General features: G+C 44.6%; 4 protein-coding genes and 1 long non-coding RNA gene across 5 annotated transcripts in view; 3 read left to right on the forward strand and 2 right to left on the reverse strand.

Annotated features, from left to right (window-relative positions):
- Nucleotides 1-12079, forward strand: part of LOC306834059 (L-rhamnose-binding lectin SML-like) — a 36122-nt gene extending 24043 nt beyond the window's left edge. The window contains exons 2-10 of the mRNA XM_079359817.1: nucleotides 7632-7747; nucleotides 8552-8584; nucleotides 8663-8725; nucleotides 8905-9040; nucleotides 9650-9759; nucleotides 10725-10769; nucleotides 10854-10986; nucleotides 11063-11166; nucleotides 12036-12079. Coding sequence (XP_079215943.1) covers nucleotides 7717-7747; nucleotides 8552-8584; nucleotides 8663-8725; nucleotides 8905-9040; nucleotides 9650-9759; nucleotides 10725-10769; nucleotides 10854-10986; nucleotides 11063-11166; nucleotides 12036-12046 — 666 coding nt within the window. The 5' untranslated portion in view covers nucleotides 7632-7716 and the 3' untranslated portion in view covers nucleotides 12047-12079. The remainder of the gene's footprint in view (nucleotides 1-7631; nucleotides 7748-8551; nucleotides 8585-8662; nucleotides 8726-8904; nucleotides 9041-9649; nucleotides 9760-10724; nucleotides 10770-10853; nucleotides 10987-11062; nucleotides 11167-12035) is intronic.
- atp6ap1a (ATPase H+ transporting accessory protein 1a) overlaps nucleotides 1-19480 on the reverse strand; it is a 31455-nt gene that overhangs the window by 5833 nt on the left and 6142 nt on the right. The gene's annotated exons all lie outside the window — the stretch shown is intronic.
- On the reverse strand, nucleotides 172-13304 carry LOC306834070. The gene is made up of 2 exons (XR_013780440.1): nucleotides 12776-13304; nucleotides 172-241 (listed from the first exon to the last, which is right to left on the reverse strand). It is a non-coding gene; the product is annotated as an uncharacterized lncRNA (long non-coding RNA).
- Nucleotides 239-4768, forward strand: LOC306834066 (galactose-specific lectin nattectin-like). Its single transcript, XM_079359832.1, has 6 exons — nucleotides 239-660; nucleotides 1082-1100; nucleotides 3659-3750; nucleotides 3843-3977; nucleotides 4125-4236; nucleotides 4561-4768. Exons 1-6 carry the CDS (start codon nucleotides 598-600, stop codon nucleotides 4626-4628), a joined length of 489 nt encoding a protein of 162 aa, XP_079215958.1. The 5' UTR covers nucleotides 239-597; the 3' UTR covers nucleotides 4629-4768.
- Nucleotides 14018-19055, forward strand: LOC306834062 (L-rhamnose-binding lectin SML-like). Its single transcript, XM_079359823.1, has 8 exons — nucleotides 14018-14110; nucleotides 14189-14251; nucleotides 14436-14571; nucleotides 16164-16273; nucleotides 17676-17720; nucleotides 17807-17939; nucleotides 18016-18119; nucleotides 18953-19055. Exons 1-8 carry the CDS (start codon nucleotides 14101-14103, stop codon nucleotides 18961-18963), a joined length of 612 nt encoding a protein of 203 aa, XP_079215949.1. The 5' UTR covers nucleotides 14018-14100; the 3' UTR covers nucleotides 18964-19055.

A 19480-nucleotide genomic window follows, 5' to 3' on the forward strand; every position in this document is an offset into this window, starting at 1 on the left:
TCTTGAGTTCAGATTGCCGATGGGTGAACTTTACACAAATAAAAAAAAAAAAAATGACTTGACTTAAACTCATGCCTCAAGCTACGCTAACGTGGCTAACAATCATACATATTTAAAAAGTCATTTTTCTTTCACTCTGGTTGTCAAATAACTCCAAGCAGCTCCGGGGGAGGCGGTAAATCAATACACTTTATTTGTAAAGAATTCTGTTTTATTTCTGAAGACTGAGGTAAATCAAACACTGTACGCTCCAAGACATTGCAAACAGCGAGTAAAGTGTATATAAACTCTTTGTTCCCATTGAAAACACAAACTCTTACTTGGCTCTGCTTGAAGTGTGAGGTCAGTGAACATTACAAGGTAAGGCTTTCACTTTTCTTTACAGATTCCTGTTCTTCATTTAAATCCATGAATATTCACTGTAAAGATAGTTTACCTTTAATGTCCCATTTTATTATCGCCTTCTCCAGAAGACTCGTTCAGTAACTTGTAGTCTTCCTGTAAGACTAGACCACATTGTGATTTCCATTTAAATTTTTGATTAATGCATGTCCATATCTGTGGTGCATTTATTGATTACTCTTGGTCTTTGCACAGATGGCGGCAGGTCTAAAGTTGATCCCACTCCTCTGTTTGGCCAGTGGTCTGTGGGTTGCTGCTGTAAGTAATCTGCACATTAAAATCTGATCTTTCTAAAGATGTTTGTAAATCTAAACTATAAAGTTACCACAGCAGCTGCTTAGAAGACTAAATGTACGTTTCTTTGACTTGAACCTGCAGGAGAGTAAATGAATGAAACACTTTGTCATTGTTGTTGAGCTGGAGTCTGTTGGCGCCCAAAGCCAAAGTAACTGTGGCCCCTCCAACCAGAATTACTATGATGAAAAGAATCGAACACCAACAGTCATTATAAGGCCACGTTGTCTGTTGACAACAGCCGCTGCTCTGTTACTTTTAACTGTGGGGGGGCCCCTCCTGGCCAGGGGCCCCAAACAGTTGCCTGCACTGAGTAGTAGCACCTGTCTGCGATGTAAATCAAAGATGAGTGGTGCCCTAAATGTAATTTCTTTCTTTCTTTCAGGTGTATGGGAATCATGCAGGTGGGTACTTCTCAGGACTGTAGAGGTGAAATAGTCTCTGTGATGTCGTTGGGACTTTGTGACTGCTGCTCTTCAGATTAGTGGCATCTTCACTGCTTGTATTTGTTTGCACCGTCCTTGAAGATTTTAATTGAAGGTCAACATTTTTTAAAGGGGACATATTAGGAGAAATCCACTTATAAAGTGTTTTTGAACATTTACTGTATTTGTCTGCCGGGATAAGGGGTGGACAACATGGCTATTGACGGTGGAAATTGGATGTCGAGGATTCCCCGCTTGCAGTCAAAAGCCAGCAATTGGGGCATTCATGGATGACCTCACTGTGATAACACCAACTCATGTGCAGGCAAGATGGGTCTTGGAAGAACTGGATCGCATGGCCACCTGGGTAAAAATGGCTTTCAAGCCCATGAAATCAAGGAGCATGGTGATCCAAAAGGGCAAAATAACTGGAAGGTGTGAGCTACGAGTTCAAGGGGAAGTGATCCCAAACATCCAGGGGAACCCAATTAAATGCCTTGGGAAGTGGTATGATGACTCCCTGTCAGACAAAAACAGCATCTCCAACACAGGGAAACAAGTCGAAGAATGGCTGACGAAGATTGACAAGTCTGGCCTGCCTGGGAAATACAAGTGCTGGATTTACCAACATAGCCTGCTCCCAAGACTCATGTGGCATCTCACCATATATGAGGTACCCCTATCAACTGTTGAAGAAATGGAGAGGAAGTTCAACAAGCACCTTCAAAGATGGTTGGGAGTACCCCCAAGTTTTACATCCTTGGGGCTCTACATAAGATCAGACAATGTCATCAGTGGTTGAGGAGTTCAAAGTCGCCAAGTGCAGACTGTCATTGACATATAGAGACTCTCAGGATCAACTCACCAGGGAAGCAGGAGTCAGTACAAGATCTTGCCGTAAGTGGGCCGCCAGCACGGCGATCAACCACGCAGAAAGTTCGCTCAGGACCAAAGACATCATTGGTAACCCTTGCACTGGAAGACGGGGTCTAGGAACCACATACTTCCAGCAGTGGTCAAAGTCAACCCCTAGGGAAAGGAGAACCGTGATCCAGGATGAAGTCCGAAACCTTGAAGAAGAAGGGAGAAGAGCAAAATCCATCGAGCTCACAACTCAGGGTGCCTGGACAAGGTGGAACCTCCCCAAGAGAACCATCACATGGAGTGACATGTGACGGCTGGAGCCCTTCCGGATATCCTTTCTACTCCAAGCAGTGTACGATACCCTACCGACCCCAGTCAATTTGCACAGGTGGGGGATGAGGGGAGGACCAGTTGTGCAGGTTGTGTGGTGGAAAAGGAACAATGGCACACATCCTGTCAAGGTGCAAGACAGCACTGACACAGGGGAGATACAGGTGGCATCACGATAGGGTGCTATCAGTGCTCGCAGACATCCTGGAGCAAGAGAGGAGGAAGAAGCAACCAGCCAAAGCAAGACCGCTGTTCAGCACCATCGCTTTTGTGAAAGAGGGCCATAGAACGGCTTCCCACAACCAAGCCAGGCAGAATCTCCAGCAGTCAGCCCAGAGATGGGAAATGGTGGTTGACCTGGGGAGGAAACTCCACTTCCCAGAAGCAGTCCTGTCCACCACCCAAAGACCTGACATCATTTGGTCTCCAGAGGGGAAGAAGATCATCATGGTGGAGTTGACAGTGCCGTGGGAGGAGGGCTGTGAGGAAGCTGCAGAAAGGAAAAAAGCCAAATACCAGCAACTTGCCCAAGACTGCCGGGATAAGGGGTGGACAACATGGCTGTTGGAAATTGGATGTTGAGGATTCCCAGTTCAATCTGCGTGGGATCTAATGACAAAGATTGGGCTGAGAGGCCACTTGAGGAAAGCAGCTGTTCGTAGACTGGGGGAAGCAGCAGAGAGCCTCCTGTTGGCTCTGGCACAAAAGAGAGGACACAAGCTGGAAGCCTGGAGGAGAGGGCAGTGACCTGGCCAGTCACTGCTGACCCGCCCACTGGAGGGTGTTGTGGATAAGGGTCGAAACACCCAGTGAAGGTTGGGGACCACCTGAAGAACTCTTCTAGGCCAAGGCTACACCCATTAGGAATGTGTGTATGTTTGCATACTAGATGTGTTAATGTTAACCTGAGAGTCTACAGACCCACAAATCCATCTAGTCCTTTGTTCTGGTCTGCAGAGGTCTGACAACACACCAACTTGTGATGTCACAGAGGGATTCTGGTAAAAAAAAACTCCACTCCCCTGGTATCTCAGCCCCATGGACTTCCGCCATTTTTATTCTCGCTAGTGAAGGAGTGATGTATCCTGGGTAACTTCAGGGGGCGGGGTCATTGCATTTAAAGAGACACACACACCAAAACAGAGCGTTCAGAGAGAGCTGGTTTCTACAGGGTCACAAACCTCCTCTGCTGCTTGATTCATGATATATTTGGACCAAAGCTCAGAAACACAGATGTTTCATTGAGACCACAGGAGACTGTTTGAAAAGGGGGAGAATATGTCCTCTTTAATACTTAACTGTCTTTCCATCACGAGTTGACATTGTCTACGTTTGTGTGATAGGTTCCTGTAAAATGTGCCCTTCTGGTTGGACTCAGTTTGACAAAAGCTGTTACATGTTCCACTTCAGTCAGATGGATTGGGCCGATGCAGAGGTACGTTTTGAAATAAAGCTTCAGTCACATTCAGGACATGATGTTCACTATTTATCTTCAAACCTCCGCCTCTTCTCCGACCTCTCCTTTAGCGTCACTGCACTACTCTTGGTGGTAATCTGGCTTCTGTCCACACTAAAGAGGAGTACACCTTCCTCAGAACTACTCTTCAGGCAGTGGCTGGTAAACAGTTAACTGTTTGGCTCGGAGGAAATGATGCAGCAAAGGTGAGTATTGTCAGAAATAAACAGACTCGAATGCAGTCGTCCAAGTTGGAGCTGCTGTTGAATATTTTGAACATTTGAATCAGGAGATATGAAAGCTGTGTTATGGACTGCTGAAGGCCATCAGTCTCACATAGATGTTCCCTTCAGGAGGGCGTGTGGCTGTGGAGCGATGGCACTTTCTTTGACTTCAAGTTTTGGGGTAAAGGAGAGCCAAGCAACTACCGTGGACGTGAGAACTGCATGGAGATGAACTTTCAGGGTAACACTTTCCTTCCTCCTCTTCTGATATCTTTGAATGAATGGATGAACCCCTTATTGACCCTCGGGGAATTTGTACAAGAGACAAAAGATAGCAGATACAAAACAAAAACGTTCAAAGAAACAAATTAAAATATAAATGTCTCATGATGTCGTGTGGATTTGAAGAAAGTGCTGATTTCACCTGATCAGAGCTCGTTGAGACGCTGAGAGCTGCAATCTTTTTTAGTGCAAACATGACTTCACTGAAACATAAGGGGGGATCAAATTTCAGTCTTTAATGAAGTCCATAATTTTATATTCTTTTTTGTTTTTGTGCATACAGGAAGGGATTATGTCAACGATAACATGTGTTCTGCAAAGAGATCGTTCTTCTGTGAGAAGCACCTGTGAAACATCTCGAAGAATCTGTTTCTCACCTGAGATGTCGCTTGATGCAGATATCACTCCTCAATGACATCGCTGGAGTCAGATCTGATGACGCTTCTGATTAAATTCAAGTTGAATCAATAAAAAGATTTATCTGTTTATCAGCCTGTCTGCCTTCCTCATGCTTTAGAGTCTTGTTTTATGGATTGATGAGATGATACGATACATCCTTCTTGTTCCTTTGTGGAAATTTGTCTTGGACTCAAAGTGCATCCAGAACTTCATCTGCTTCTACTTGAATCAATAAATTAAAAACAATTATAAAAAAAACATCCTGATGCAAAACCACACAGCATGTTGTGCACATCACCAACAGTGCACAGGATTTCTAAACTTAGGAGGGCGCTGAAGGTCTAGTACAGTGGTCCAAAGGTTATAGTCCTCCAAGAGGGCAGCCCAGGTTCAAATCCGACCAAGCAAGATCTTCCTCATCATGTCATTCCCCGCTCTCTCCTGTCCTTTTTAAATAACCACATAAAAGCCCCAAAGTACACGTGTTGAAACTTGACTCTTCAGACCTTGATGTTTCGTTCCTCCAGCTGAACAAAGTTTGTTTAAGATGATTCTGCTTAATTTTCTGAATGGTTCTTGACCGGAAAAAAGTGGTTTGCCCTCTTCGGGTCGGTGGGGAGTCCTTGCCCCAGGTGGAGGAGTTTAAGTATCTCGGGGTCTTGTTCACGAGTGGGGGTAAGATGGAGCGTGAGATCGACAGACGGGTCGGTGCGGCGTCTGCAGTCATGCGGTCGCTGTATCGGTCCGTCATGGTGAAGAAGGAGCTAAGCCGAAAGGCGAAGCTCTCAATTTACCGGTCGATCTTCGTTCCTACCCTCATCTATGGTCATGAGCTCTGGGTCAGGACCGAAAGAACGAGATCTCGGATACAAGCGGCCGAAATGGGCTTCCTCCGTAGGGTGGCTGGGCGCACCCTTAGAGATAGGGTGAGGAGTTCGGTTACCAGGGAGGAGCTCGGAGTAGAGTACTCCTTCACATCGAGAGGAGTCAGTTGAGGTGGTTCGGGCATCTGGTCTGGATGCCCCCTGGACGCCTCCCTAGGGAGGTGTTCCGGGCATGTCTCTCCGGGAGGAGGCCTCGGGGTCGACCCAGGACACGCTGGAGAGACTATGTCTCTTGGCTGGCTTGGGAACGCCTTGGGGTCCCACCGGAAGAGCTGGAGGAGGTGTCTGGGGTGAGGGAAGTCTGGGTGTCTCTGCTTAGACTGCTGCCCCCGCGACCCGGCCCCGGATAAGCGGTAGAAAATGGATGGCTGGATGGATGCTTAATTTTCCTGACGTCCTGTTTGAAAATGAAAAGATCATGATAGTCACATAGACCTGCAGCAGAGCTTTACCCAGTCGTAGTTCATCCATCACTCTGAAGCTTCAGGCAGTTTCTTTCTGTTTGCTCGCTGACAAACCAACGCTGAGCTACTTTCCCTCATAAACAGGAAGGACTCTCTCACTGTACATTTGCAGGAGGAGGGGATATATGTGAGTTATGTGAGAGTAGACTGAACAGTGGGAGAAGACCGCGATGACTAACGCATGATGTGAGTGAACTTCCTCATTTGAATTCCACGGAACAGTGTTTCTACCTTTTCATAATCAGTGATAAAAAACCTTTTATCAGTCTGCCACACCCAACAAGTCCTCCACTCGGACTGTTATTGTGTGTTGACATTTTAAGCCGCCTGACTGGAGCTGTTGGAGTCAGGAATGAGTCCTAAAAACAGATTTGCATTATTTTCTGCAGTGACCCAAAGTCCAATGCAGAAATCCCAGAGGAGAATTCTCGTTCGAACCCATGGCCTCACGACTTCAAGAACACGTCATCACTATTCCAGTCTATAGAACAAAATTAACACAATTGTTTTCACCAAACAGAACAAATAAGGGAAACGTATTGTCTGCTCACACGACTGCACCCTCCTCTACGGTCTTTAAACTGGATCACACGGGCCGGTGGGGTGGTGGTTGATGTGTACGCCTTGTAAGGAGGCCGTGCGGTCCAACCTGAGGCCCCTTTCCCGCACGTCACCCCCCCCCCCTCTGATTACAGACTCAATCCACTGTCCTGTCTGTACAATGAACACAAGAAACTGCATCGCACAATACAGTATGTGTTCTATTTGTGAAGCGCCAACATGCACGCAACACTTAAGGCAACAAGAGTGAGTGCTGACAGAAGGGGCCCCTTAGGGAGGTTTCCTGCTGTCATTGCAAAATATGCACATTGTGTGTTACAGCTTTGGTTCAAGTTGATGAGCACTCAGAGGCCCCCTGCTGGTCTGGGATTCCCTGCTCTGCATGTTGACAAGCTACGCCTCTGAGTACAGCACACATACGTGTTCACACTGAACAAATGAACTCAGCTTTAGGATCAAGTGTACCCGGATCGCCTGAAACCACCCTCAAGCTTTTTTTAAAAAAAGTGATTGTTTTACTTCAACAAAATATGAATTTCTGTTCCTGTTCTTTCTGTTTCTCTGTAACGTTTTGTAAAAGTGCCCAAAATAAAAGCTGATCTCAGCTTCTCAATAAACCACCACACCTCTTCTTATCAGCAGGGTCATCAGGTCAAGTGTTCAAGGAAGTAACCTGAACAAGTAACAGCACACACCTCAAAGGGATCCAGGAAATCAGCAGAAAAAAATAAAGAAGTTCTTGCCAGTTATCAGACGTTTTGTCAATAGAAGAAAACTCACAGTGTGTGTTCTCGAGCTTTAATGAAGCCCGCCAACCAACAGCAGCAAAGCCCTTATTTAATCATGTTTTATACTCAATTCATCCTGTTCGACTTACAGGAGTCCGTGCGTCTCTTAGTGATTAAGAACTGGACTTAACTTTACGAGTTTCCTTCTGTGAATCTTACAGGACTCTTTGTTTCCTTTTGGTTATCAGTCATTTACGAGCTCGAGTTGGGCGTTACCATCTGAGTCATGTCAATACGTAATCAATCAATACGTTTCAGGTTTACAGCTCCCGACCCACAAATATAAATACAGGTGTGAATTTCAAGCTGCCATCAGTCCCACTTCTTACCCGCTACCAGCACCATGCTCGTCTTCAGCCTCAGCAGCACGCTGTGTAAGTATTCGACAGACTTTAGATTTGATTTCTGCTCAAACGATCCGACTGTAAATATGAAACACGACGATTAGTTTTGACAGGAAGTTTGTTTAAGACGATTAAAGTTTTTTAATGAGGCTTCAGGTTAAATATTTTTCATGATTTTAAGTTTCAAAGTAGAATGAATCTGTACATTTTAAAATCAAGTGGTGTTAAAGGACCAATCAGAGAGCTGCTCTCTTCCTGTGTGATCATGAAGGAAACCTGCTGTGTTGAAGCTTCTCTGACAACAATGCAGCAGCCAGTATGTCCTCCTTCTAACTTTAGATTCTGCTCCTGAATGCTCTGGATTTGATTGGACCAGAGAAGGTAGGCGGGGCTTTGAAGGCAGAAAGGTTTACAGACCCATGCAGAGCTGGCTAAACACTGAAGCTACAGTGTCCACCACATGCTGACCTGTGTGAGCATCCACTCTAGAGAGGAGGAGGGGAGACGGCTCTCTGTGGTGATTAGAGTTCAGACTGGAGTACCCATTTTAAACACCAGGGGGCAGAGCTACAGACTGCGGTACTTATCCTCGGCCCTGAACTCGACTCACTCCAACAAGGCTTTGAAGGAAAAACTAAACTATTTTGAGTTCTCATGATCGTTGTCGTACGTGGTTGCTTTGTTTTTAAATGACCTACTTACACTCTTGTTGTTCTCGATCAGTTTGTAAAGTGTCTCGAGATAACGCCTGTTATGAATTGACGCTATATAAATATTGATTGATCATTTGATCTCGAGGTCACACAGTTTGACTGCAGTATTTCTTTTTTTCAGTGCTTGCAGCAACATGTTCACTGATGAAAGCAGGTAAATATTTATATTCATTCATGTCAATATTTTTTTGTGAAACACACCTGAACTCAGGCTGTCTAATATTTGTTTTAGGTGTTTCCACAGAGAGTCTCACTGTATGTGATGACGGCATCAGTGTTCAACGTCTGAGCTGTGGTGAGACTCAATATAAAGCTTTTTACTGAGTCGACTTTTAAAATCTGTGTTGAGGTAACGTGTGATATCAAAGCTGTGAAGATGAAGACGTGAAAAATGAATCACAGAACTTTGTATTTTATATCCCCCAGTTTCTTAAATATATTGACTCTGATCTTATTTCTGTCTTCGTGTCACAGAGAGTGGAGTGATCAGAGTGCAGGAAGCTCTGTATGGACGTATGAACAGAGAGACTTGCAGTGAAGGTCATCCTCCTCAACACCTCGCCAACACAAAGTGCTCTCAGCGGGGGACTGTGGAAGTCCTCAAGAGGAGGTGTGGACCCTAAAACCAACTAAACAACTTATTTAAACTTTAAGCAGGAAGAGTTCTGCAGCCAGCCTCTAGTGGAGACTTGGGGAACTGCAGCTGTTTGCATTTTTGAATTGGCTTCTTTTTTCCACACTGGAGTTCGCGGTTTGGTTATGATTTTAAAAATCCCTGCATTCAAAAAGTTAATTAACCCCTCGTGACCCAGAAGAGAACTTTCTAATGACTCGAGCGAAATGGTCTAAGGAGCGTACGTTTCACATTTCTTTAATTCATAGATCTATTTCTTCAAGGTTTTCGCTTTTATTGAAATTTTATTATTTGGTTTTTTTACACGTCATACTCTTTTGAAACGGATGAGATGTAGAAAAAAAGGTTAAAGTCTCTTTAAAACACAGGAAATATTTAGTTTATCTATTCAAAAGATTTTTCCTCCTTGAAAGAATCAGTGCATCGAGTGAACACGACTTGAGATATTGTCATTGAGCAGACAGGAAATGACCTCAGACATCACACTTCGTACAAACACACATCACTATAACTTGCACTTTATGTAAAGATCCTTAAAAGTGAGTTTATTCTTTCCATTTTAATTCATAACTTTGTTCCCTGTAGGTGTGATGGAAAAAAAGTTTGTGAAATCAGCTCAGAAATCGTCCGATTCTCCGATCCGTGTGACGGCACATCCAAATACCTGCAGACCAACTTCACCTGCTTCCCAGCAGGTCAGTGACACCCTTAAGAAAACTTGTTTGATATTTAGATCGGTAAAGGCTTCGACTCGATCGGGAACATTAAAGGGGAACTATTATAACCTTTTTTCACCTTTTCAAACAGTCCCTCCTGTGCTTTAAATGAAACAAATGTGTTTCTGAGCAAATATAACATGAATGAGCAGCAGAGGAGGTTTGTGTCTCTGTAGGAACCAGCTCTTTCTGAACACTCCGTTTTGGTGTGTGTCTCTTTAAATGCAATAAGCCCCGCCCCCTGAGTTTTCCCAGAAGATATCACTCCTCTGTAGAGAGAATAAAAATAAAAGACCTGTGAAAAAGTTTTCTGTAGGCTGGAGGTGGAGTCCATGGGTTACCAGAATCCAACTTGTGATGTCACAAACTGAGAACATTTGAAGAATTTTCTCTGTGTGGTAAAACTAAAGCAGACCACACACAAAGGACTCGATGGATTTATGTCAAATTTTGTGAGTCGACAGACACTCAGGTTACCATAATAAATGTTCAAAAACACAGTAAAAGTGGATTTTTCACAACATGTCCCTTTAAGATGTTCATGTCTAGCCCCGCCCCCTAACACATCGGGCCCAAAAAACCATCTCATGTGTAGCCAAGCCTAAAAGAGATCCTCTCATGGGGGAATATTTAGCACCTTGAGCCAAAGCCCATTGTGTCCGTTGTCTCTGGAGGAGCATGGAGGCTTTAGAGTGGAGGAGGCGTCCCCCAAAAAATTTTGTTTTGGTTTCATGCTAGTGCTCGATCCTTCCTCTAAAATGCGTAAAAAGAAAATAAGGTTTATTCTCAGTTTGGGTTTCCAGGGGTTTAAAAAAGATAACTTGAGTGACAGGAAGTTGAGGGCGTCCTGACTGATTAACTTGTTAGCGTGTTAGCTTGAAATACGTTAGCATGTAATGTCCCTTAAGTGTTGATGTCTAACCTGCTTCATGTTCCTCTCACAGTTCACCAGGTCATCTGTGAGAACTCTTTTACAAACCTACGCTGTGGTGAGATCACTTTAACTTCTGATAACTTCATCATGACTGACAGAAGATTCACTTAACGCTCACAGCTCCTCCTCTTTCTGACAGACGCTGGTCAGGTTATATCTTTATACGGGGCTCATTATGGACGCCTCGACAGTTCTGTATGCTCTTTCCAGCGTCCAATCAATGAACTCCAAAATATCTTCTGTTCCGAGCCTGTGACCAAAGTGGCTGAAAGGTACGGCTCAAACTCACTGCACGTTTACATACATCGAATCCCCTCATATATTTTAACCTGTGATTCTCACCCACAGGTGCAACGGTAAAAACAGCTGCACTATCCGAGCGAGCAACGCAGATTTTGGAGATCCCTGTTACGGCACCTACAAGTACCTGGAGGTGGCTTACACCTGTCTGTGTAAGTGACTCACCTTCCGGCCTCATGGGAAAAGGAACATGATGATTAGAGCATGAAGTTTTTAAAGGAGCAACTCTGCCCCCTAGTGTTTAAACTGGGTAATGCAGTCTAAACTCTAATCATCACAGAGAGCTGGCTCCGCCCCTCCTCTCACACAGGTCAGCATGTTGGTGGACACTGTAGCTTCAGTGTTTAGCCAGCTCTGCATGTGGTGGACGCTGTAGCTTCAGTGTTTAGCCAGCTCTGCATGTGGTGGACACTGTAGCTTCAGTGTTTAGCCAGCTCTGCATGTGGTGGACACTGTAGCTTCAGTGTTTAGCCAGCTCTGCATGTGTTGGACATTGTAGCTTCAGTGTTTAGCCAGCTCTGCATGTGGTGGACACTGTAGCTTCAGTGTTTAGCCAGCTCTGCATGTGGTGGACACTGTAGCTTCAGTGTTTAGCCAGCTCTGCATGTAGAGACACTGTAGCTTCAGTGTTTAGCCAGCTCTGCATGGGTCTGTAAAGCTTTCTGCGTTCTAACCTCTCTCCATGTTTCATCTCCAACATTGATCCTAGTTTGAGCAGCTTTCTGCTGCTGGAGCTTATTAGAAACATGCAGAGGCTTTTTAGCTCGGGTACAATCACTTCTATCTGAAGCAGTTCCACTGCCCGCTTCCATCGCTGCAACACCTGTTCACCTGATAACTGCTCTCATATCTGGCAAACCCAGGGGCGTCCAAAACTGATTGGTCCTTTAGCGTTTCATTCTTGACTTTACAACTTTATTCTTAAAATGTAAAATTTCCACATGTTCCTCTTCCTTAAATATTTTTGTACTGCTGTTGATTTAATTCTCCTAACATGAATTTGTTTTCGGTCTTGTTGCAGATCCAGTGTGAACGAGATGAGGTTACGATTATTCGTCTGTGTTTAGATTAATGAGAGAGGTGTCGGAGCAGAAGCCACTTGAATTGATCTCACTTTATATTTCATTGTTATGACCTGATGTCAGTAAATCCACTTCAGTCTGTTGCATGATAAATCTGCTTTTTCAGCTTGTTACATGAACTTTACTTTTTTCTTTGCAGAGAGTTGTCTCTTGTTTCTGAAGTCAAACTGAAGCCTTAGATCTTGAATAAAACATGAATGAGGCAAAAACGACTTGTCTTATGTTCTACTTTTGAAGTTCCCAGTAAAATACACTTCGAGTAAGCTAGTTGTGGAATATAAAATCTAAATGGATCAAACGTGTTTTTAAGAGTTTTTTAACATATTTTATTTGGTCATTTCACTCATTGTTGTTGAAGGAGATGCTTTAAAGGAAGGATATATGACTCTGATCCAGTAGGTGTCGCCCTTGAGCATGTCAGGATAGTTTTTCACTGCCGTTTGTTTTGCTACAGTGTCTTGAGTTCAGATTGCCGATGGGTGAACTTTACGCAAATAAAAAAAATGACTTGACTTAAACTCATGCCTCAAGCTACGCTAACGTGGCTAACAATCATACATATTAAAAGTGTCATGTTTTCTTTCTCACTGTGGTTATAAATAACTCCAAGCGGCTCCGGGGGACGGGAGGCGGTAAATCAATACACTTTATTTGTAAAGAATTCTGTTTTTCTGAAGACTGAGGTAAATCAAACACTGTACGCTCCAAGACATTGCAAACAGCGAGTAAAGTGTATATAAACTCTTTGTTCCCATTGAAAACACAAACTCTTACTTGGCTCTGCTTGAAGTTTGAGGTCAGTGAACATTACAAGGTAAGGCTTTCACTTTTCTTTACAGATTCCTGTTCTTCATTTAAATCCATGAATATTCACTGTAAAGATAGTTTACCTTTAATGTCCCATTTTATTATCGCCTTCTCCAGAAGACTCGTTCAGTAACTTGTAGTCTTCCTGTAAGACTAGACCACATTGTGATTTCCATTTAAATTTTTGATTAATGCATGTCCGTATCTATGGTGCATTTATTGATTACTCTTGGTCTTTGCACAGATGGCGGCAGGTCTAAAGTTGATCCCACTCCTCTGTTTGGCCAGTGGTCTGTGGGTTGCTGCTGTAAGTAATCTGCACATTAAAATCTGATCTTTCTAAAGATGTTTGTAAATCTAAACTATAAAGTTACCACAGCAGCTGCTTAGAAGACTAAATGTACGTTTCTTTGACTACCTGCAGGAGAGTAAATGAATGTCTGTCTGTGATGTCGCGATGTAAATCAAAGATGAGTGGTGATGCGGTCCATGTAATTTCTTTCTTTCTTTACAGGTGTATGGGAATCATGCAGGTGGGTACTTCTCAGGACTGTGGAGGTAAAATAGTCTCTGTGGTGTCGTTGGGACTTTTAAAAAATGTTGAGCTTCGATTTAATCTTCAAGGACGGTGCAAACAAATACAAGCAGTGAAGACGCCACTAATCTGAAGAGCAGCAGTCACAATCTACTTTTACAGTGTTTTTTAACATTTATTTGTTTACCTGAGAGTCTACAGACCCACAACATATAAAATAAATTCATCCAGTCCTTTGTTTGTGGTCTGCAAAAGTCTTACAAAACATAAAAATGTTCCCTTTTAAATGTGCCCTCTTTGTGATGTCACAGTGGGATTCTGGTTTCTGTTTTGCCTTAAATCTCAGTGTCCAGCAAATGGCAACCTGCGTGAGCATCCACTGTAGAGAGGAGAGACAGCTCTCTAATGTTAATAAATTTGCCATACCCATTTTAAACACTAGGGGTCAGAGCTACAGACTGCTCCTTTAATAAAATAAAAGGGTACTTATCCTCGGCCCCGAAATCGACTCCAATCACTCCAACAAGGCAACGTATGTGGTTGCTTTGTTTTTAAATGACCTACTTACACTCTTGTTATTGTTCATGATCATTTGATCTCGAGGTCACACCGTTTGACTGCAGTATTTCTTTTTTTCAGTGCTTGCAGCAACATGTTCACTGATGAAAGCAGGTAAATATTTATATTCATTCATGTCAATATTTTTTTGTGAAACACACCTGAACTCAGGCTGTCTAATATTTGTTTTAGGTGTTTCCACAGAGAGTCTCACTGTATGTGATGACAGCGTCAGTGTTCAACGTCTGAGCTGTGGTGAGACTCAATATAAAGCTTTTTACAGAGTCGACTTTTAAAATCTGTGTTGAGGTAACGTGTGATATCAGAGCTCTGCTGTGAAGATGAAGACATGAAAAATGAATCACAGAACTTTGTATTTTATATCCCCCAGTTTCTTAAATATATTGACTCTGATCTTATTTTTGTCTTCGTGTCACAGAGAGTGGAGTGATCAGAGTGCAGAAAGCTCTGTATGGACGTATGAACAAAGAGACATGCAGCGAAGGTCATCCTCCTCAACACCTCACCAACACGAAGTGCTCTCAGCAGGGGACTGTGGAAGTCCTCAAGAGGAGGTGTGGACCCTAAAACCAACTAAACAACTTATTTAAACTTTAAGCAGGAAGAGCTCATCCTCCCAGGGAAAGTGTATTCCAGGGTACTGGAGAGAATGATCCGGCCGTTAGTCGAATCTCGGATCCAAGAGGAACAACGCGGTATTCGTCCACAGAACACTGGACCACCTCTACACTCTCCATCGGGTGCTCGATGGTTCATGGGAATTCGCGCAACCAGTCCACATGTGCTTTGTGGATCTGGAGAAGGCGTTTGACCGTGTCCCATGTGGTGTCCTGTGGGGGGGTGCACCGGGAGTATGGGGTCTGGGGCCCTTTGCTAAGGGCGGTCTGGTCCCTGTTTGACCGGAGCAGGAGCCTGGTTTGCCTTGCCGGCAGTAAGTTGGACCTGTTCCCAGTGCGCGTTGGCCTCCAGCAGGACTGACTTTTGTTACCGGTTCTGTTCATCATTTTTTTGGACAGAATTTCTAGGTAAGCCCAGGGGCTGGAGGGGATCCGGTTTGGGGACCATAGGATCTCATCTCTGCTTTTTGGCTTCATCAAACCTGGACTGGGGCGGTTCGCTGCAGAGTGGGAGGCAGATGGGATGAGGATCAGCACCTCTAAATCTGAGGCCATAGTTCTTGACCGAAAAAAAGGTGGTCTGCCCTCTCCGGGTCAGTGAGGAGTCCTTGTCCCAGGTGGAGGAGTTTAACTGTTTTGGGGTCTTGTTAACGAGTGGGAAGAGGATGGAGCGTGAGATCGACAGGCAGATCGGTGCAAAGTCCGCAATCATATGGTCGCTGTATCGGTCCGTCGTGGTGAAGAAGGAGCTGAGCCGAAAGGCGAAGCTCTCGATTTACCGGTCGATCTTCGTTCCTACCCTCACCTATGGTCATGAGCTTTGGGTCAGGACCGAAAGAACGAGATCTCGGATACAAGCGGCCGAAATGGGCTTCCTCTGTAGGGTGGCTGGGTGCACCCTTAGAGATAGGGTGAGGAGCTCGATTACCAGGGAGGAGCTCGGAGTAGAGCCACTACTCCTTCACATCGAGAGGAGTCAGCTGAGGTGGTTCAGGCATGTGGTCGAGGAGGGAGGCCTCGGGGTAGACCTAGGACATGCTGGAGAGACTATGTCTCTCAGCTGGCCTGGGGACACCTCGGGGTCCCACCGGAAGAGCTGGAGGAAGTGTCTGGGGCAAGGGAAGTCTGGGCATCTCTGCATAGACTGCTGCCCCAGCGACCCGGCCCCGGATAATCGGTATATATGGATGGATGGTTTTGGTTTTAAAAAATAAAAAATGAGCATTGGACTCTTTTTGCCTTGTCCACCATTTCCACGTCATACTCTTTCAAAACATCCTCCGGAGACCCTCCGACCTGCTGTCCAAATGTGAAAGTCCGTTTTAGACTTTATCTATCTATCTATCCATCTATCCATCTATCCATCTATCCATCCATCCATCCATCCATCCATCCATCCATCGAGCAGACAGGAAATGACCTCAGACATCGCACTTTGTACAAACACACATCACTGAAACTTGCACTTTATGTAAAGATCAGTAAAAGTGAGTTTCTTCTTTCTGTTTTCATAACTTTGTTCCCTGTAGGTGTGATGGAAGAAAAGTTTGTGAATTCAGCACAGATGTCGTCCATTCCTCCGATCCGTGCTACGGCACATTCAAATACCTGCAGACCACCTTCACCTGCCTCCCAGCAGGTCAGTGACACCTTTAAGATAAACTGTTTGATATTTAGATCGGTAAAGGCTTCGACTCGATCAGGAGCATTCAGAACATTCAGGCGTGCTGACTGCTGAGCTCGTGAGCGTTTTAACTTGAAATGTTTTCATCTCTTTCATCTCGTTGTTGCAGATATTTCTAATACGTAAAAAACCCAATAATCTCCATAATTTCCGACCAATTTCCAATTCGCCACTTCTCTCAAAAATACTGGAAAGAGTAGTCGCAGCTCATGTTGACACACACCTCTCTGGCAACAAACTGTTTGAACTCCAGTCTGGTTTCCATCCCCTTCATAGCGCTGAGACATCCCTGGTAAAAACACAAACAATCTCCTGGTGGCAGCTGACTATGGACTTGGTTCAAGTCATATCTCTCTGGTTGCACTCAGTTTGTTCAACTTAAAAACTTCAGATCACAGCTCTCCCCAGTCACTACAGGTGTTCCACAGGGCTCTTTCTTGGGTCCTCACCTTGTTCATCATCTACCTCCTACCCCTCGGTAACATTTTCAGGAAATTTGGTGTCCACTTTAACTGCTACGCAGATGACACCCAGCTCTACCTGTCTTCCAAGCCCAACTCCGCCCTCCCACCTTTATCCCTCTCAGACTGTCCCCTTGAAGTTGAATCCTGGTTCTTGCATAATTTTCTCAAACTTAACAGTAACAAAACTGAAGTTCTTCTGGTAGGAACCAAATCCACTCTGGAAAGTCCTACATCGCTGCAATAACTATCCACAACTCCGCAGTCCATCCCTCCCCCCAAGTAAAGAGCCTGGGTGTCATCCTCGACAGCACTCTCTCCTTTGAAGCACACATCAACAGCATATTTCCACCTGCGCAACATCAACCGTCCTCGTCCGTCTCTGAGTCCTTAAACAGCTCCACTACCTCCCCGTCGAATACCGTATGGACTTTAAAATTCTCCTTCTCCCCTTCAAGGCTCTCCATAATCTCGCACATCCGTACCTTTCCGATCTCCTCCATACCTACACACCCTCCCGGACCCTCCGTTCTGCCTCCTCCATGCTCCTCACTACACCACCTCTCCGCCTTGCCTTTCATCTATGGGGTTTTGAGCGTCCCCCCGTCTCTAGAACTCTCCTCCCACAATCCCTCCGTAACATCAACTCTCTCCCCACCTTCAAATCTCACCGTCTAAGATTAGCTCATTCTGTTTGACACCACTTTCCTCACTGTTGTTTCTTTGTTTTTATGTTGTTGAATGTGTTCATGTTTTATTGTGTTGCTTTTATTCTTCTGTAAGGTGACCTTGAGTGTCATGAAAGGTGCCTATACAGTAAATAAAATGTATAAACACGTTAGCATGTAATGTCCCTTAAGTGTTGATGTCTAACCTGCTTCGTGTTCCTCTCACAGTTCACCAGGTCATCTGTGAGAACTCTTTTGCAAACCTACGCTGTGGTGAGATCACTTTGACTTCTGATAACTTCATCATGACTGACATAGAAGATTCATTTAGCGCTCACAGCTCCTCCTCTTTCTGACAGACGCTGGTCAGGTTATATCTTTATACGGGGCTCATTATGGACGCCACGACAGCTCTGTATGCTCTTACAAGCGTCCAATCAATCAACTTCAAAATATCCTCTGCTCCAAGCCTGTGAGCAAAGTGGCTGAAAGGTACGACTCAAACTCACTGCACGTTTACATACATCGAATCCCCTCATATATTTTAACCTGTGATTCTCACCCACAGGTGCAACGGTAAAAACAGCTGCACTATCCGAGCGAGCAACGCAGACTTTGGAGATCCCTGTTTCGGCACCTACAAGTACCTGGAGGTGGCTTACACCTGTCTGAGTAAGTGACTCACCTTTCGGCCTCATGGGAAAAGGAACATGATGATTAGAGCATGAAGTTTTTAAAGGAGTAGTATGCAACTCTGTAACTCCCCCTAGTGTTTAAACTGGGTACTGTAGTCTAAATTCTAATCATCACAGACAGCTGTCTCCCCCCCTCCTCTCACACAGGTCAGCATGTGGTGGACACTGTAGCTTCAGTGTTTAGCCAGCTCTGCATGTGGTGGACACTGTAGCTTCAGTGTTTAGCCAGCTCTGCATGTGGTGGACACTGTAGCTTCAGTGTTTAGCCAGCTCTGCATGTGGTGGACACTGTAGCTTCAGTGTTTAGCCAGCTCTGCATGTGGTGGGACACTGTAGCTTCAGTGTTTAGCCAGCTCTGCATGTGGTGGACACTGTAGCTTCAGTGTTTAGCCAGCTCTGCATGTGGTGGGACACTGTAGCTTCAGTGTTTAGCCAGCTCTGCATGGGTCTGTAAAGCTTTCTGCGTTCTAACCTCTCTCCATGTTTCAAAAGCATCTCCAACATTGATCCTAGTTTGAGCAGCTTTCTGCTGCTGGAGCTTATTAGAAACATGCAGAGGCTTTTTAGCTCGGGTACAATCACTTCTATCTGAAGCAGTTCCACTGCCCGCTTCCATCGCTGCAACACCTGTTCACCTGATAACTGCTCTCATATCTGGCAAACCCAGGGGCGTCCAAAACTGATTGGTCCTTTACAGTTTTATTCTTGACGTTCCAACTTTATTCTTAAAATGTAAAATTTCCTTAAATATTTTTGTACTGCTGTTGATTTAATTCTCCTAACATGAATTTGTTTTCGGTCTTGTTGCAGATCCAGTGTGAACGAGATGAGGTTACGATTATTCTTCAAACATTTCAGCAAAATATCTTCAGTCTGTGTTTAGATTAATGAGAGGTGTCGGAGCAGAAGCCAGTTTACTGCCTGATATCAGGATGTCAGACTTTAAATCCACTTCCTGATTAATCTGCTTTTTTAGATTGTTACATGAACTTTACTTTTTTGTCTTTGCAGAGAGTTGTCTCTTGTTTCTGAAGTCAAACTGAAGCCTTAGATCTTGAATAAAACGTGAATGAAGGAAGAACGACTTCCTGTCTTTCCTATCCTCTGAGTTTTAATGAAGTTCTCAGTAAATACACATTTAGAGTAAGCTCCTCCAGCGACACACCTCCAACCCCTCACACTGGTGCACTGGTGGCGCAGTGGTTAGTGCACGCCATGTATCGAGGTTAGTCCTCACGCCGGCGGCCCGGGTTCATGTCCGGCATCCACTCTCCTACCTCTGTGATCAAGGCACAAAAATGCCCAAAAATAAAAAAGTGAAACAACCAGAGTGCACCA

This window comes from Symphodus melops, assembly GCF_947650265.1.
Source record: "Symphodus melops genome assembly, chromosome: 13".
In the NCBI taxonomy this organism is placed as follows: domain Eukaryota; kingdom Metazoa; phylum Chordata; class Actinopteri; order Labriformes; family Labridae; genus Symphodus; species Symphodus melops.

Excerpts from the sequence above, each read along its gene's own strand:
- LOC306834066 (XM_079359832.1), top strand. The coding sequence starts at position 598 with ATGGCGGCAGGTCTAAAGTTGATCCCACTCCTCTGTTTGGCCAGTGGT. Across the intron at positions 3,751-3,842 it reads TGGATTGGGCCGATGCAGAG|CGTCACTGCACTACTCTTGG; the intron begins GTACGTTTTGAA and ends CCTCTCCTTTAG. Across the intron at positions 3,978-4,124 it reads GAGGAAATGATGCAGCAAAG|GAGGGCGTGTGGCTGTGGAG; the intron begins GTGAGTATTGTC and ends TGTTCCCTTCAG.
- LOC306834062 (XM_079359823.1), top strand. Across the intron at positions 14,572-16,163 it reads GTGGAAGTCCTCAAGAGGAG|GTGTGATGGAAGAAAAGTTT; the intron begins GTGTGGACCCTA and ends TGTTCCCTGTAG. Across the intron at positions 17,721-17,806 it reads TTTTGCAAACCTACGCTGTG|ACGCTGGTCAGGTTATATCT; the intron begins GTGAGATCACTT and ends TCTTTCTGACAG.